At 43.1% G+C, this 15,820-nt stretch overlaps 1 protein-coding gene across 6 annotated transcripts in view; it reads left to right on the top strand.

Moving 5' to 3' along the window:
- Positions 1 to 13,219, top strand: part of LOC116323155 (voltage-dependent R-type calcium channel subunit alpha-1E) — a 118,829-nt gene extending 105,610 nt beyond the window's left edge. For 5 of the 6 annotated variants that reach the window (XM_039607299.1, XM_039607298.1, XM_039607297.1 and 2 more), the window contains 16 exons: positions 123 to 233; positions 321 to 401; positions 527 to 712; positions 817 to 908; positions 2,311 to 2,479; positions 2,614 to 2,741; positions 5,201 to 5,297; positions 6,353 to 6,458; positions 6,564 to 6,671; positions 6,814 to 6,914; positions 8,131 to 8,237; positions 8,362 to 8,527; positions 8,716 to 8,844; positions 9,111 to 9,258; positions 10,163 to 10,344; positions 10,487 to 13,219. In XM_039607299.1, the coding sequence (XP_039463233.1) occupies positions 123 to 233; positions 321 to 401; positions 527 to 712; positions 817 to 908; positions 2,311 to 2,479; positions 2,614 to 2,741; positions 5,201 to 5,297; positions 6,353 to 6,458; positions 6,564 to 6,671; positions 6,814 to 6,914; positions 8,131 to 8,237; positions 8,362 to 8,527; positions 8,716 to 8,844; positions 9,111 to 9,258; positions 10,163 to 10,344; positions 10,487 to 11,050 (2,475 nt within the window). In that variant the 3' untranslated portion in view covers positions 11,051 to 13,219. Of the gene's footprint in view, positions 1 to 122; positions 234 to 320; positions 402 to 526; positions 713 to 816; positions 909 to 2,310; positions 2,480 to 2,613; positions 2,742 to 4,332; positions 4,430 to 5,200; positions 5,298 to 6,352; positions 6,459 to 6,563; positions 6,672 to 6,813; positions 6,915 to 8,130; positions 8,238 to 8,361; positions 8,528 to 8,715; positions 8,845 to 9,110; positions 9,259 to 10,162; positions 10,345 to 10,486 lie in introns of all 6 variants that reach the window. The other variant, XM_031743426.2, reaches the window with a different exon arrangement.
- The last annotated feature ends 2,601 nt before the right edge of the window (positions 13,220 to 15,820 follow it).

The following is a 15,820-nucleotide window of genomic DNA, read 5'->3' as shown; positions in this document are numbered from 1 at the left end:
AGTTCACACACATCAGAGAGGAGGTTGATGCGCAGTGAATAGGCTGGAAAACGATCCACTTCTTTAGCTTCCTCATAATAAAGATCACTTTATATTTACATGTGCCGCTTTTGTGTTTTCAGTATTACTCTGCCCCGCCGGCGTACGAGGCTGTGCTGAAGCACCTGAACACGGCTTTCACTGTTCTCTTCTCTGTTGAGTGCATCCTTAAGATCTTGGCCTTTGGCTTTCTGGTGAGAGGAGACAAAAACACGCAAAGCCTTAGAGTGAATTCAACAAGTGTTTGGAAATGACTCAGAACAGCTTTCCTGTTTCAACAGAACTACTTTCGAGACACGTGGAACATTTTTGACTTCATCACCGTTTTGGGCAGCATCACTGAGATTGTTGTCGACCTGCAGGTAAAAAAAAGCTGTATTAAATGTTCCTCTGTTTCAGAACATTGCGAAATCATGTTTTTGCAGAGTTCGTAAAGGAATATGCTGTCACACTATTCAACTTCTCCCGTCTTGTGTTTCTCTGCCAGTTTGTTGATACGATCAACATGAGTTTCTTGAAGCTGTTCCGAGCAGCCCGTCTGATTAAACTGCTAAGACAAGGCTACACCATCCGTATTCTGTTGTGGACCTTTGTTCAGTCCTTTAAGGCTTTGCCCTACGTCTGCCTGCTCATTGCCATGCTCTTCTTCATCTATGCCATCATTGGCATGCAGGTGAGAAGTCCCCCTGCATCCTAAGTGTATTTTTTATGGTGAAATAAATCCTGCAGAGTAACAGTAAGTTTGTCCTCTTTTGCCTGTTTGTGTGTGTCAATCAGGTGTTTGGGAACATTAAGCTGAATGAGGAGACGCACATTAACCAGCACAACAACTTTAAATCCTTCTCTGGTGCTCTGATGCTGCTATTCAGGTAGGACACTTCAGTACCTGCAACCTGATTAAAATAGATGCACTATTGGAAGCTATGTAATCTAAACATGTGGGTTCACAGGTAACAGCACTCCAGCTTAGCTGCTAAATAAGTTTCTCTATTGTAGTCTGAATTATGTTGCAGGATTACAGTAGCAAAGAGCTTTACTGTCCAAGTGTCCCTGGGGCTACCCTGTGTCAAGTGCACTGAACTACTTACCTCGTTATCAAATTGCTTGGCAGACACTTTGAGAGTTTTAACAGATTAGTGTCGCCGTTAATGAAACAGATGTCTGGAAGAAAGCGTTGAGTGATTGAGTTGTGTTGATGTCTCATGCTGCAGTTCAACATTGTTCTCATGTGTCATAAATCTCAAGCACTGTGTGGCAGGTAAGGTAGGACCCAAATGCAGGAGAAACTCAGAAAGTAAAACTCCGAGGTAGCTTTACTACTGAAGTAGACAAAATAATTCTGAATAAGCAGAAACTAAGAACCATGGACCACACGGCGCAGACAGGAAACCGAGACAATATACACACACGTGAATGAAGGGACAGGCAACAGGTGGGAACACAGCTGATACTAATAACAGACTAAAGGGAAAGCAAAACATAACACACAGGACAATGGACTGTCAAAATAAAACAGGAAGTAGAAAACACCAGGGGTCCAGGACTAAGACATGCCAGCTTCACAGAGCTAAACAGGGACACAGCTGGGGAGACAGCGAGGTAAAAAACTGTAATCCTGTGTAAAAAGTAAATAAGAACATAATGCAATGGTTTGAAACTCTCATCTATATGTTATATACAATAGAACACACAAAAATGTCTCAGGAGAAGCTGGGGACAAGAAACTAGGACACCAAAGGAAACATGAGCAAACAAGAAAACATCAACGAAAAATGGGCCTTTAAAGCTGAAACTGGGTTATTGACTCATACATTCAGAACATGTCAAGGTTTTAGTTTATTTAGTGTAACACTTAGAAACATTAACAGGGCAAAAGAAACAACTGTATAAAGCATTATCAGTAAAAATAGGACAACGTCCTCTTTATAGTAAGGACAAATCTGTGCTTGCCCACTAACTGCACTCAGTTTTTTTGCCGCAGATAGTTGTGGTGATCAGCTGGTTGTCCAGAAGTTTAACGTGCACGTTCATTGGACAGGGTCGCAGTAATTTTCTCTATCCAGTGTTTTCCGTCGTGTGGCTGCAGTATTCAGTATTATCCACTAAACTACTAAATCTTGCATCTAAAAGCTGTTTCTGAAATGGAGCTGCAAGTCTTCCTCTGGTTGCACGCTCCAGATGGCAGGCATAACTGTGAATAAACTGTGACCTGGACAGGGTGAGTCCTGACAACTACTCCTCCCCCTGGTGTCCTATAATGTTTGTATCCAGGAGTGCTACTGGGGAGTCGTGGCAGGAGATCATGTTGTCTTGTCTGGCAGGACAGAAGTGTGAAACGGACCCGTTGCTCCAAGCAGATTCGACAGACCCAGAAGGGGGCTGTGGTTCCGACTTTGCCTATTTCTACTTTGTTTCATTCATCTTTTTTAGCTCCTTCCTGGTAAGAGACAAAAACATCTTGGCCATTGCTAATCCCTTTATTTATTTGCAACAAGAATAATCATAATTTTTCCCACAGCACATTTGGCACATGTATGTAGCTTGTGCTTTCTCCATGTCTTGCCTTCCATTCAGATGCTGAATCTGTTTGTGGCTGTAATCATGGATAATTTTGAGTATCTCACCCGAGACTCGTCCATCCTGGGTCCCCACCACCTAGATGAGTTTGTTCGAATCTGGGGGGAGTACGATCGAGCTGCCTGGTCAGTATCCTTCAGTCTTTACTCCAGTTTACACACAAAAGTTGAACTACTGCTGGTATTATGATTATGATATGATGTGAAAACCTGTGAAATAATACAGCTTCCTCGACCTTGTCATCGATTTTGGTACACCACTACACCACCCAGAACTTTTAAAGGCAAAGACCAACTTGTTTAAATACATGAACTGGTCTCTGACACTTTTAAAAGAGCACGTTCACATATTTTACTTTAAGGGAATAGTGAGATTTCATTTCAACTGCCCACCTCCTCAAAACATCAGCTCTCTGGTAATGCTCATGAATATTCCCTGTGAGGAGTAATGCCTGTTAATTAGACAATAGGAGAAGAAAGTTTCTCTGCAGTCGTGAAAAATGGTGAAAAATTCACCACCAAATTAGCAGGACACTTACAACCTTCACAAGGATGATGCAGAAATGTGAAGCATGAATCGCACAGAATGGCCTTATACACAGGAGAGACCTTAAACGTGCGAACAATAAACATATTTGGATATTAATGGATTCAATATTTTTTGTCTGATATGTCTCATTTCTAAGATTCAAACCAGACTTTTTTTCAAACATGCCTGGATAGGATCCATGATTAGAAGATAGCAGGTTATGATTACACAACCCCAATTCCAAAACCTGAAATGTAAATAATAACAAAATCCAAGGGTTTGTCAGTCTCATACACCTACATTTTATTTACAATAAAACACATAAAATGTCATTATTTAATGAAAATTATGAGCTCACACGTTGAGCAAAAACAGCTGGAAAAGTAAGTGTTTAGCAACTAATTGCTGGGTTAGTTAGTAACCGGTCAAATACATTATTGGGTCTAAAAAGGGATCTTAGAGAGTCTAAGGAGCTTGGAAGGAAAGTGTCTGGACTTCTTAATTTCTTCTTTATCACATGAGCCGAAATTTCGGCTGATTGTGACCTACACCCGTCTTCACACCTTGGCTCGTGTGATTAGGTAGAGGATCATTTAGGGGGTTCATTGTCCCTCTTGGGGGTGACACTCCCACAGGGTTTAAATCTGGGACTCTCCACCATTTGAACCTACAACTGAAGAAGCTTCTCGTAACTTAAACAAGTCCAGACGCTTTTCTTTCCAAGCTCCTTAGACTACGAGGACTTCACAGGCATCTTAGAGAGGCAGAATTATACAGAGGTTCAACCATTTCCAATAAACTGCATCTAGAAATGTGGAAAATTTTCAAAATATCCATCCACCTATCGATCCTGGTATATCTGTTATAATCATCCTGTGATATCTGTTACGTTAGATTCGTAGCGACCACAGTGGGTTTAACAAAGCAAAAAATAACTAACTCTCTTTTTTCAGGACTTGGCGAATGTGAGAGTGACCCCGTGTCTGCTGGAAGTATTATTGCTTTGTTTAAAAATCAGACGATTAAGAATCAGTTGCCATTATTTGTGTGTGATTTATTCACTACGAGTTTATTGTTGCAATTTCTAAAACTGCTGAGTTAGAGGACAGCGCCTCATTCGCCCTTATTGTGCACTAAAGTATGAGTCTGTAATTACACCATGACTAAAGACTTGTATGTTTTTCCCAGTGGTAGGATCCACTATAAGGAGATGTACAAAGTTGTACGCACTATCTCACCTCCCCTGGGCTTTGGAAAGAACTGCCCCCACAGGGTGGCTTGCAAGGTTTGGTTCCCCCATATCAACAAACCTCCCCTCTGCCTCTTTGATGTTGGATCCTTCCTGACTTCCTCTTTTCCTGCCTTTCCTTCCCTTCACCAACTGTGACCCCCCTCCCCGCCGCTTGATCGTTAGGGGCGTGTTAATCGGGTCAAAGAATGACAATAATTCAGTCTTAGGGTACTAAGGCACATGACGTTCCTCAATTTCCACACAGCTGTAAATCAGTAGATACACTTTAATTACACTAAAACTCCTCTGTGATGGCTGCGAGTCTAATTTTGATTCAATAATTGACAAATTTGAGGGAGTCCTGTGTCTTTCTACCTTTTGGATCTGGTTTAAAGATGTTTGTCATTCTTCCCCACTCCCACACAGCACAACCCAACGTAAGTATTTAATATTTACACCAGATCCAGCAAGGCTGTCATTCCTTTTCTCATCCTGTCCAAGGTTTTCTCCTTTCCCAGATTTCTATGCCCCGTTGGCAGCATAGAAAGAAAACAACCTGTTTTATTTCTCCTGCTTCAGTCTCCTCGTGTGTGATTGCCTTGGAATAATCCTTTCTCTTGTATCTCCTCTATTCTTCTTCCTCTTTTTTACCCCTCACCCCCTCCCGTGCTCTTTTTCCTCCACCATCCCTCGGGACTGCACTTCCCCTACAACTCCATCGTCTTTCAATTTCTCCTCCACCTCCAACATTGTCCACTTCATTTCCCTTCCCTTTCCTCTCTTTTCGTCGTTCCCTCATTCTTCATGGCTACCTGGCGCCCCCAGTGGTCGTATCCATTACACTGACATGTATGAGATGTTGACCAACATGTCACCACCTCTAGGCCTGGGCAAGAAATGCCCCTCCAAGGTGGCATATAAGGTAGACTGAACACCAAGACTAACAGGCACCACCTTCATATTTCAGTCAGCAGAGATGAGCTCTGTGAAACATCATTTTGTATGTCCCACACTGAAAAAGGCAAAGCATTTTTTTGTGTGTCGATCATATGATGCAGTATTGCTTGTTAAAGCAGTTTTAAGTTTGTGTATGTGTCCACTGGGGCATGGTTGGCGCTACAGTAATGATTTGCCTGTTTGCTTTGCATCTTGGCAGAGAACTCAGACGGATGAACGACAGATTGTTACTGCTGTTGATTATTTAGCCAGAGAGGAGACGTAAATGAGAAAGTTGTTAAACATCGACATTCTGGATCTGCCGGCGTCTGTTGTCAGATGATCTCATGGCGTTCATACTTTTGTTTCTTCCATCTACCTGTCTGCATGTGCCTCCTGCCGCAGCCTCTTGTTGCCTCGTTGTTTTGTGCGCTTAATGCATGCTGTTTGAGTGAAGCTGCAAGCATGCTCCATTGCATGTGTATGTATTTTTTAACCTCCAAGTGTAGAAGGACAAGAGAGGGCAAGTAAAATAATATTTTTTTAGGCTATCTGTCTTATTTCTCTCTTATTTTGACATTAAATACAAATGTTGTCTTCATTTAAAGAAATAATGATCCACTTGCCTTTTCTCTCCTCCTGTATTGATCACAGTAATCTTATTCTAACTGGATTTAACTAAAACAAAATTAAAGCTAAGCTACAGGGAAACTGGTTTCCATGAAAATGCTCCAGTTAATTATCCCCATTTCAGATATCTAAATGAGGAGCACTGATATAAAAGTAGTTTTTTATAATGAATGTGATGTTTTGGCCTTCGTAACTGTTCATCTCTGCAATGTTTTGATTTTAACATTTGCTAAATTAGTATTTGGAAAATTAGCTTGAGTACACGTACCCCTGCATCAGAATTCATGTAGCGGTAATGGAAGCAGTTGTTCGTCATTACTCAGGTTTCATATTGCACTGTGCCATGTTGTGCCGTTGCTCGCTGGTATTGTGAATTATGACTGACTATGAAACCTTCGCTGATGTCAACAGAGACTAGTCCTGATGAACATGCCTGTGGACGATGACATGACGGTCCACTTCACCTCCACCCTGATGGCGCTCATCCGCACTGCCCTTGAAGTCAAGATAGCCAGAGGTTAGACAGAAACAGACACACAGTACATTTATTCTGATGTTTAAGTGAAAATGTGGCTCAATTTCTATGTCTAATTTTGTGTTTTTGGCATTTTTGTATCTGAAGGAGGGGAAGATAGGAATCAGATGGATTTGGATCTGCAGAAGGAGATTAGTGTGATCTGGCCTCATCTCTCTCAGAAGACGCTGGACCTACTGGTTCCAATTCACAAAGGTAAAATCAACATCATAACTTACCAGTAAAAAAAATATATTGCAATACAGTACCAGCCATCACCGGTGTTATTTCAGTAAAATAGTTTTCAGTTTGATAGAGACGGACAATGTCTCACTGCTTTCTGCCTTCTCCTCTACAGCCAGTGACATGACCATAGGTAAGATCTATGCTGCCATGATGATCATGGACTATTACAAGCAGAGCAAAGCCAAGAAGCTTCGACAGCAGCTGGAGGAACAGGTGCTTTTTTTTAAATTGCTCATCTTGCTGAACCACCGTTCACCCACCGATGTTAATTTGTCGTAGTTACATATTAAATTGAGCTGTCTCTTAGTGTTATTACTTTTTAAATTAAAATGTGCGTCACCTCCAAGCCCAGTATTAAAGTAAAACTTAACTTAATCAGACTTGGGTGAGACAAAATATAATTACATGTGCTGTGGTTTGCAGAGAAAAAGGCCCAAATGCAGGATGTGAGGCAGGCAGAATAAAAGTCCACATTCAGCACATCCACACGCTCGCAGGAAACCAGGAAAGGAAGAGAGCAAACACATGTTACAACAAAGACATTACACACTCACTGGTCACTTTATTATTAGGTGCATCTTTCCAGTAGAGGGTTGCACTTCAGATCCAGATGCTGGAAACTGAGATTTTGGTCCATATTGACTTGATGGCATTGCACAGTTGGTGTGAATCTCTTGTTCCACAGCACAGTAAAGGTGCTCTACTGGACTGAAATCTAGTGATTGTGGAGACCGTTTGAGTACAGGGAATTTATCGTGTTTGAGAAACTAGTTTGAGATAATTTGATCTTTTAAACACAGAAACCAAAATCCAGTAACATCCCCAAACTGAAATGCTTCACAGCAAAGGGCCTAAAATGAAACATAAAGGCCAAGACTCCAGTGCCATCACTGCACTCTGCATACAGCTTCACAAAAATCTGAACCGTAGAACATAACCATGCCAACACGGCCACAAGATCAGCAACCACGACGAACCACACTTATACCTGCAGCTTCCGTATTCTTCACAGCTGTCGAGGACCTTTTACAACTTTCACCTTATCACGATAAATGAAGATTATGACAAAATGACGACCCTACAGAGGTTAAATGCCTGGGACTCTTCATCAGTTTTTATAAGTGATGAAGCCTCTTGGATCAGAGGTGAAAATGTCTTGAAGAAGTTCAGTTGCAACTCAACTCAAGCTCTTGAGACTATCACGACCTATCATGACCCGAATGACCGAGAACCAACACAGACATTCAAAAAATGTTTTAAAAACAGCACTGAGCCACATAAAAACACATAAAACAGCTGTTTAAATATGTTTACATATGTATCATAAGCAGTGTTGTTAGGGGGTCCTTTCATTTTCATTTTCCTTACCCTAGTGTACTTATCCTAGTGACCTGTTCCTGTTTCCATATGTTTCTTTGTCTCCTCATAGAAACACGCTCCTATGTTCCAGCGTATGGATGCTTCCTCTCTTCCACAAGAAATCCTATGCAATGCCAAATCCCTCTCATTCCTAAGGCATAGTGCTGGATCTGCTCTGTAAATATTAAACTTTTAATCTCCTCAAAAAGTTACTAGCTTTCAGTTATTTATGATGGCAGAGACTGAAAATTCTGGTTGTTGAAGCAAACGGGCTGCATGATATTTTTCTGCATCCACTTAGTACCAGAGGAGGTTTTGTGGCACTCAGCCCCATCTCTCCCCAAGAGATGTTCCTGCAACCGCTGTCCCGCCCCAGAGAGGAGAAAGAGGAAGACGATGAAGATGATTACCATTCACCCTACCACCCCTACCGCATTCACCACCACCATCATCATCTACACACACTGGTAACAACTTGCTGTTATGAAATCCAAATCATCTGTTCCATTAAAAGTTGAGAAAATGTTGATTTTCAGCTTTCAGCACTGTCTCGTAGCAGAATGACAGTCCGGTTGATTCGATGTTTGAATGTCGAGTCTGAGCAAAAGCAGTGTATAAGGTTTACTCAGCCTGCTCCTCTGTGGTATTTATGCAGGTCCCAGAGGTAGTAGAGTATAACCAAGTGATGCAGCAGGCCCGGCAGGACCCAGCGCTAATGAAATCACCTCAGCGTACAGCATCTATCAGAGCGTCGTCCATGCCCAGGCTGGCTGCTGATCCTCAGGTAATAAAGAGTAATAACCTTTATTCAAACCTATATTCAGTAACAAATCTTATATTAGTAGGTGCTTTAAAAATCAATAAACTATTAAAATCCACACAGGGCGCATTTAGTATGCTCGAATTTGCTCCTTGACAGCAGTGAATAGAAACAATTTGCCCGCACATTTTAAATGACTATTACAGACACCAGAGAGCATTTGCGTGCTCGTTGGTGTCATTCCTGGTTACTTAAATAATGCGTCTTCTGGTTGTTTTGCATGGATATAGCCTGGGATGTCTGCAGACAGTAAGCTGATGAAGCGCTCCTTCTCTACCATTGGAGACCAGTGTGTGAACGGCCTCTGGCAGGAACAGCACTCTCTGGAGAGGATCAGCCCTGATGCCACATACAGGCCCCGACAGAGGAGCTACAGAGGTCACTAATTACAACCGTGAAGCAGCTGCTGTGGTTTGATTCTGATTCAGAGCAAAGTTTTGGGGGGAAACTGGTCAAAAAAAGACTATTGTGCAAAAGTCTTGAGCCACCTCTCATTCTTTATATTTCGCTTTCATTTTTTTAAGTAATTTTGAGCAAATATTTGTAGTGCATTACAGCACAAAAGCAATTTAATGTATATGTAAATAATTCCTTCTTCAACGACAGCCACATCCTGTTAGAGGCTAAAAGAATTTCTGACATTTCTTCTATTTACATCTTTGTTTCAATAAGTTACTCAGTGAAAAAATACTGATTCCATGCCTAATTTATATAATCTCTATATTTGCCACATACACTGCCAACACCCAGGCAGTTGGAGAGCTTGCTCTGCACTGAGGAGTAGTAGAAGGGAAGCAGCAGCTCCCGGTCTGGGTGATGAAAGTGCAGCTGCTGTTGGGCCTTCTTTACCAGGGCGTTGGTGTTCTGGGTCCAGGTGAGATCAGCAGAGATGTGGGTGCCCAGAAACCTGAAGGTGGAGACAGATCACACCCATTCTCCATTTATGGCGATTAGAGGACCTGTCTGTGTCTCCTGAAGTCCATTATGAGTTCTTTGTTAAGCCTGTACCCTGTCTCATCATCTCCATCAGAGATGAGACCAACCACGGTGGTGTCATCGGCCCACTTGACGATGGCGTTGGTTGGGTGTGTTGCTGTACAGTCATGTGTGTACAGGGTCTACAGCAGGGGGCTGAGAACACAGCCCTGCAGCCATCCGGTGCTGAGTGACAGTGGGGGGGCGTGGGCAGGCATGATAGATGTACATAGGCTGGATGTAGGAGGAGACTGTTGCAAAGTCTTGGTGCCACAGACTCAAAGGCACGTTAATCTCTTACCCTCAGGTCCTAGAATCAACCACAAAGAAACAATTAGTCACGAGAGAGGGCGATCCAAGGAGCGCCGCCACCTGCTGTCCCCTGATGTGTCGCGCTGCAACTCTGAGGAGCGGAGTCGAGACCCTTCGTGTGAAAGGAGAAGGTCCCGCTCACCTAGCGAAGGACGTACACATACCTTACAGAAACAGGTGCTTCAGTCTTTCCTGACCCGGCCACTGCGCAGATCTGTCATATAATAGAATCAGGATCTGTTTTCTACTGCTGGATGAGAACCAACAGTCCTTCTCTGGCAAAGTCTGTTACTCAATATTGTTTTTGATTTATTTGCAGGTGAACACATCAGACAGCCCTGCCCACTCAACCTCAGAGTCTGGTACTCCTCGTAATCGCCGCCAATTGCCCCAGACTCCCTCTCGCCCACGGCCTTACATCTCCTACTCTCCTCTCGTCTGCCGAACCCAAACCTCTTCCACAACAGCAGCAGCCGCAGCCTCCAATGAGGGACAGAGCCAGCCTCAGGACACTCCTGCTGGCCCCACAGAGGCCTCACTGGGGGTTGACAAGGAGAGCAGGCCTTTATCTGCAGTCCAGGGGTCATCCGGAGTTCACGTTTCAGGACCGAGCCACCCCTCTCCTCATCGTTACATATCGGAGCCCTACCTCCCGTTCCACGAGGACCTAAGCAGTGGCGAAGCAAGCGAGAGGCAGGACACGCTTACCTTTGAGACTGCCGTGGCCACCAGCCTAGGTCGGGCCAATGCCATAAGCTCGGCTCCTCAGCTCAGACACTCCTGGCAGGTCCCTAATGGGCATTTCCGAAAGCACTTGGGCCAGACAAGTCCAGCTGGCGCCAGCGAGCTTTTAAGTGACACAGACGAGGATGATCGCTGCTAAAAACAACAAAAAAATGAGAGAGAAAGACCAAGAGGATGCACAGAGGAACTGGGCACCTCAGAACAGCCCACGTGGCACCACAACGCTTTAGCTCCACAGTGGCCCCGAGAACCCGATGTTCTCAGCGCCAGTAGCATTACGAGCAGGACTCAGTCCCACTGCTGTTTATCTGGATGCTGGTGTCTGTCTGCACGTGTCCTCGTGTCCGTTTGTTGTAGCTGGAGGAGACTACATGTGTGGACACGGATGTGATTTCTGTGTGTGCGCTCTTAATAGAGATTTTTTTTGCCAAATCACGAAAACAGCAGAGACTGAAAATACCATTAGTAGCTCACTGCGGGCAAACCCACATGTTGCCAAGCCTTCCCACGCAACTTTGTGTTTTGAGTGTTATTTGAACAAAATATGGTGAGATGTGGAAATCTTCTAGCTGAATCCAAGACACTGATTTAAGTGCATTTTCTGTAAGTGAAGCTTGAGGTAGCATGTAAACATGTAATAAGATGAATGTATTTTAGTTTCATGTTCAGGTCGTTTGGGGAGGTTGCTGTTAGTCCGTGCATTGTTGTGCATTGAAACAAAAAGATTTTTTTGGCAAGATTTTGTCAGTTTATAACGGGCAGCCAGCCATTCCCAACAGTTCCTGTTTACAGCAGATTATCCACAAGATTCATGGGCATTAATCAATCAATACAGAAAATCAAGTACCAGATGTTTAGTGAACTGAACAGCTGTAACAGAGTTATTTTTTTGCCACAATCTCAAAGCAACAGTAGTGTATATGAAGGTGGAGTATAGTCCAGGGTTGTGTGCAAAAAGATGATGAGCAGATCACACAATAAGAGAGGTTTTGTCTCAGGATACCGGACCATTGCATTCTGAAATCCTCTGCAGAAAAACACTCGCTCGGGATCTAAAATGAAATCAGAAGGACTTTAAGTGACTCTTTACTCTACGGGTCAGTCAACATAGTAAGATCATGACTAACATAAGAACTGAACAGATCCTATCGTGTCCATCTGCTCCGTTTGTGGACCACAAAATCCTTGGCATGAGGACAGCCATCCATAGGACAGATAGCCTGGGTGTTGTTACTATATGAAGCCAAATGGATGTTCAGTTTCCACATGTCTGTGCTGAATAACCACTGCTGATGTGTTAGAGATGTGACAAAAGCCATGTTCCTCCTGTACATAGAGCCGGGGATGTGTCCTCTTCGGGGCGGGTTTTCTTCTTTCGTGTAATGACAGAAGTGATGGGAACTTGATGTCTTTTATACATGTGATGCAACATGAATGCTTCAACAAAAGACCAACCAAAGCTACTGTTTGGTTAGTCTCTCTGTTAACTGCCACATCACTCCCACCGCATCACTTTCTGTCAGTAAAAAACAAACAAAAAGCAGGCATTTCAGTGTTTTCATGCTTCAGAGTTCTAGTAATTTACACATGCATGATCACGGTGACAGCGATAATGAGAGACGGGTGAGAGAGCGGTGTCCTATAGCCGCCTGATTATTTTTGTTTTAGTGTGCCCATGATGTTAACTGAGATTCATTTTGCCAACAATGTGATTATGAAACAAAGCAGAGAAATGTTTATTCCCGGCATTCCCTCTGCAACATTCCAAAATTATAGATGATTTGTCGTTCCCTCTAAATGAGATGTATATTTATATCATGTGTTGTTGTGTTGTTATAATATGTTGAGTTTGAAATGTGAAAACGGGATTTATCTGAGGGGTCAAAGTCACCTGCTGACGACCTGAACCTAAAGTCCCGCCATGAAGAAACGGTGTAATTTAGCAACAATACCACCTTTGAAGTGTGCTGACTGCAAGACTTGAGTTATACAGTGTACCAGTTAGATTACCTGTAGTCTATAAGGCCATGCTTAGCATGTACAGTGCAGCCTAGGACTTCACCTTACTGTCTGTCTGTACAGAAGAGCCTAATCTGTGCCTGGGGAAGACTCACCCAAAGAGTTCCCTGTCAAGCCTGGATTTCTTAGATAGAGAAGCTTTCTGGTAAATATGTAGTATAAACTGTACAAAATAAATTCATGTTTAATTTATTGCAATCTTTACATTTTTATTTTATCCATGATGCCTGTCTATGAGCTTAACAAAGGACGTGTTTACATATCTGTTCAAAGGACAATTAAAAAGCGATCACCTGACTTTTCTGCACTGAGTGATATCACTTCCAAGAATTTGGCTGCATGCAACCAAATCAGCCAGTGATCAGCACTGTTGCCTCACAGCAAGAAGGTGCTGGTTCAGATCCAGTAGCCAGCTGGGGCCACTGGGTTTGGATGTACGACCGTTGTTGCATGACTTTCTCGTTATGCTTTTTTTCCCATCACTATTAAATGAAGGTGAAATACCTGCAATTCTTGTAAGAGAGCATGAAAGTGCAGTGAACAATATACACGAGTTGGAAGCTCGACTGACTCGTCTTGTTGGTAATCATCTACACAAGTAACGCATTCATAAAATCCAGATTTTGCCTGAAATTCCCATTTTTCAACACCCACGCCTGAACAGTAGATAAAACAGGAAACCAGAACAAGTCAGTGGTTCATTTGCAAAACATTTAACTATGTTTAGTTTTTACTCAAATTCCAGAGAAACATGTTTTTTGTGTTTATATTTTGTTGTTCACATATATTCCCGAAATAAATACGTGTGAAGGATTAAGCAGGTTGAGGCTTTTAAGTGACGTAGGTGAGATGTCGAGTTTCTTTTGTGAGCAGACTCGGACCCACTACTCAACAGCCATCAGCCAGTCTCCTCTCACACAGTCATCACATTCAGTTTTAATGGGTAAAAAGTGGTGCTGTCCCACCTCATTTTAACGAGATTAACGCTGACAGCACCAGTAAAAATCAGCCTTTATAGCCTCATCAAGGTTGATTTGTATATCCACAGTGGGTTTGTGAGTCATTCGCTGTATATTAGTTGTATAAAACATATTTGCTGCTATAATATCGCATGTTCTGGGAGCTGGATATTCAGACACCTTATCAATAATCCGTCATGTCTTGCCTCTGCTGAGGTGAACATACTGCTGCTCCTGGACCAGCACTCAGCACTTATTACAGGATTTTAGCATCAGAGGATGTGAGATGCTGCCACACATATCAAAGAGCAGTGGCAGCATTCAGCCTTCTGTAAATATTACCAGTGAAATGCAACACAGAAACTTGTTAAACGCATTTTCTTCCAGGTATAAAGTTTTGTGGTGTTTTTAAAGCTAAACTAGACTTCTAACTGGGACTACCTTTGCTGCACAAAATCCTTGTTTGCATTACTGCATCCAATAATTCAGCATCAGTCTGAAAAGTAATTGGCTTAGCTGTAATAAGCTACTGTTTGTTTTCTCTAAGGCAGAAACCCATTAATGGAACAAAACTACTCACAAATTAACATGCAAACTAAGTAGAGACTGTCGTCTCCAATAGATAAACAGATTATGCATGTTCTCGGAAGAGACTTCACAAGGTCACACCTGACTGCAGTGGGCTTGTTTATCTAGGATGGATTCATTTTCCATGATGTGCAGCTTGAAAGGATTTAGCTCAAAGGCGTGGTGTTTAACTTGACCTTGAATGTTTCCATACAGAGTACTAATGCCCTGTGAATCTGACAGCTTTGTGATATACTTGACATCAACACGTGAAGCAGCTCTGAGGAGGACACTGTTTAGTTTCACTATGATGCCACAACCATGGACTTAAAATCTGTGGACTCTTCTGGAAACTGTCCGTGTGCATTGACTGCATGCATGCAACACGTCACATTTCACACAGATCGGGGAGCACGGTCATGGGTCTGTGTAGGTTCTCTCCGGGTGCTCCAGCTTCCTCTCACAGACATGCAGTTAGACGGGTTAGATGACTGGTGATTATAAATTGGCTGTAGGCGTGAATGCAAGTGTGAGGGGTGTCTTTCTGCCTGTGCTGGCACTCAGACTGGTGATCTGCCCCAGGTGTACCCCACCTCTCGTCCTATGGCAGCTTGGATAGGCTCCAGTCCCTCCCCAAATTCATGCTGTACTTGGACTGTTGACTATAAAAGAACACACCCTGGTGTCACGGTCTGGGACCTGAGATCAACACTTTGAACTTGATCCTGCTGGGAGGAGCTTTCCGTCACCACATACTCTTTACTGTAATCCCAAACCGTGGTCACAAATCCCCTTCTCAGGCAGCAGCCCCTCACTTTTTTGATCCTTATGTCACATTCCTCACCTGGGCCACAGTCCTCCCCCTCTGACCCTGGACAAAGAAGACTGAGGTGGGGGGAATGGGGGTGTTGGATCAGTGTGAAGTTCAATGGTGAATTAGGCAGACTGGGGTGGATTGCATGACAGATAAGTCGTCCTTGTTACTTTTTGTGTCCAAAAATAAACTTTATGGCAGAGAAAATGTAAATCTTTAACACTGGTCTTAATCATGCTTGTGAATCTGTGATTCTCCAGGTAGTAGTCTTATTCTTCATCCCAAGTCCAACTCAGTGCAGTGGTGTTGTCTCACCTCAGACAGTCTCTGCCACATGAGAAACAAAGGACTTGCACCTTCTGTGCAGCAGCAAGCTTAGCTGAAAACACCCCCGAGTGTCTGTCATTGTTCACACTGTGAGATCTGAGGCGCTTGCTGAAGATCAAAGACACTGGCGTCAACCAGCAGATGGATATGTTCATGTGTTTTTGTGCTGCCACAATGTTTAAATGAGACATCTCTCTCATGCTGAGCCTTCAGCTGTCTCGTT

This window comes from Oreochromis aureus, linkage group 23, assembly GCF_013358895.1.
Source record: "Oreochromis aureus strain Israel breed Guangdong linkage group 23, ZZ_aureus, whole genome shotgun sequence".
Taxonomy (NCBI): Eukaryota; Metazoa; Chordata; class Actinopteri; order Cichliformes; family Cichlidae; genus Oreochromis; species Oreochromis aureus.
This window is presented reverse-complemented; position numbering and strand designations above follow the sequence as displayed.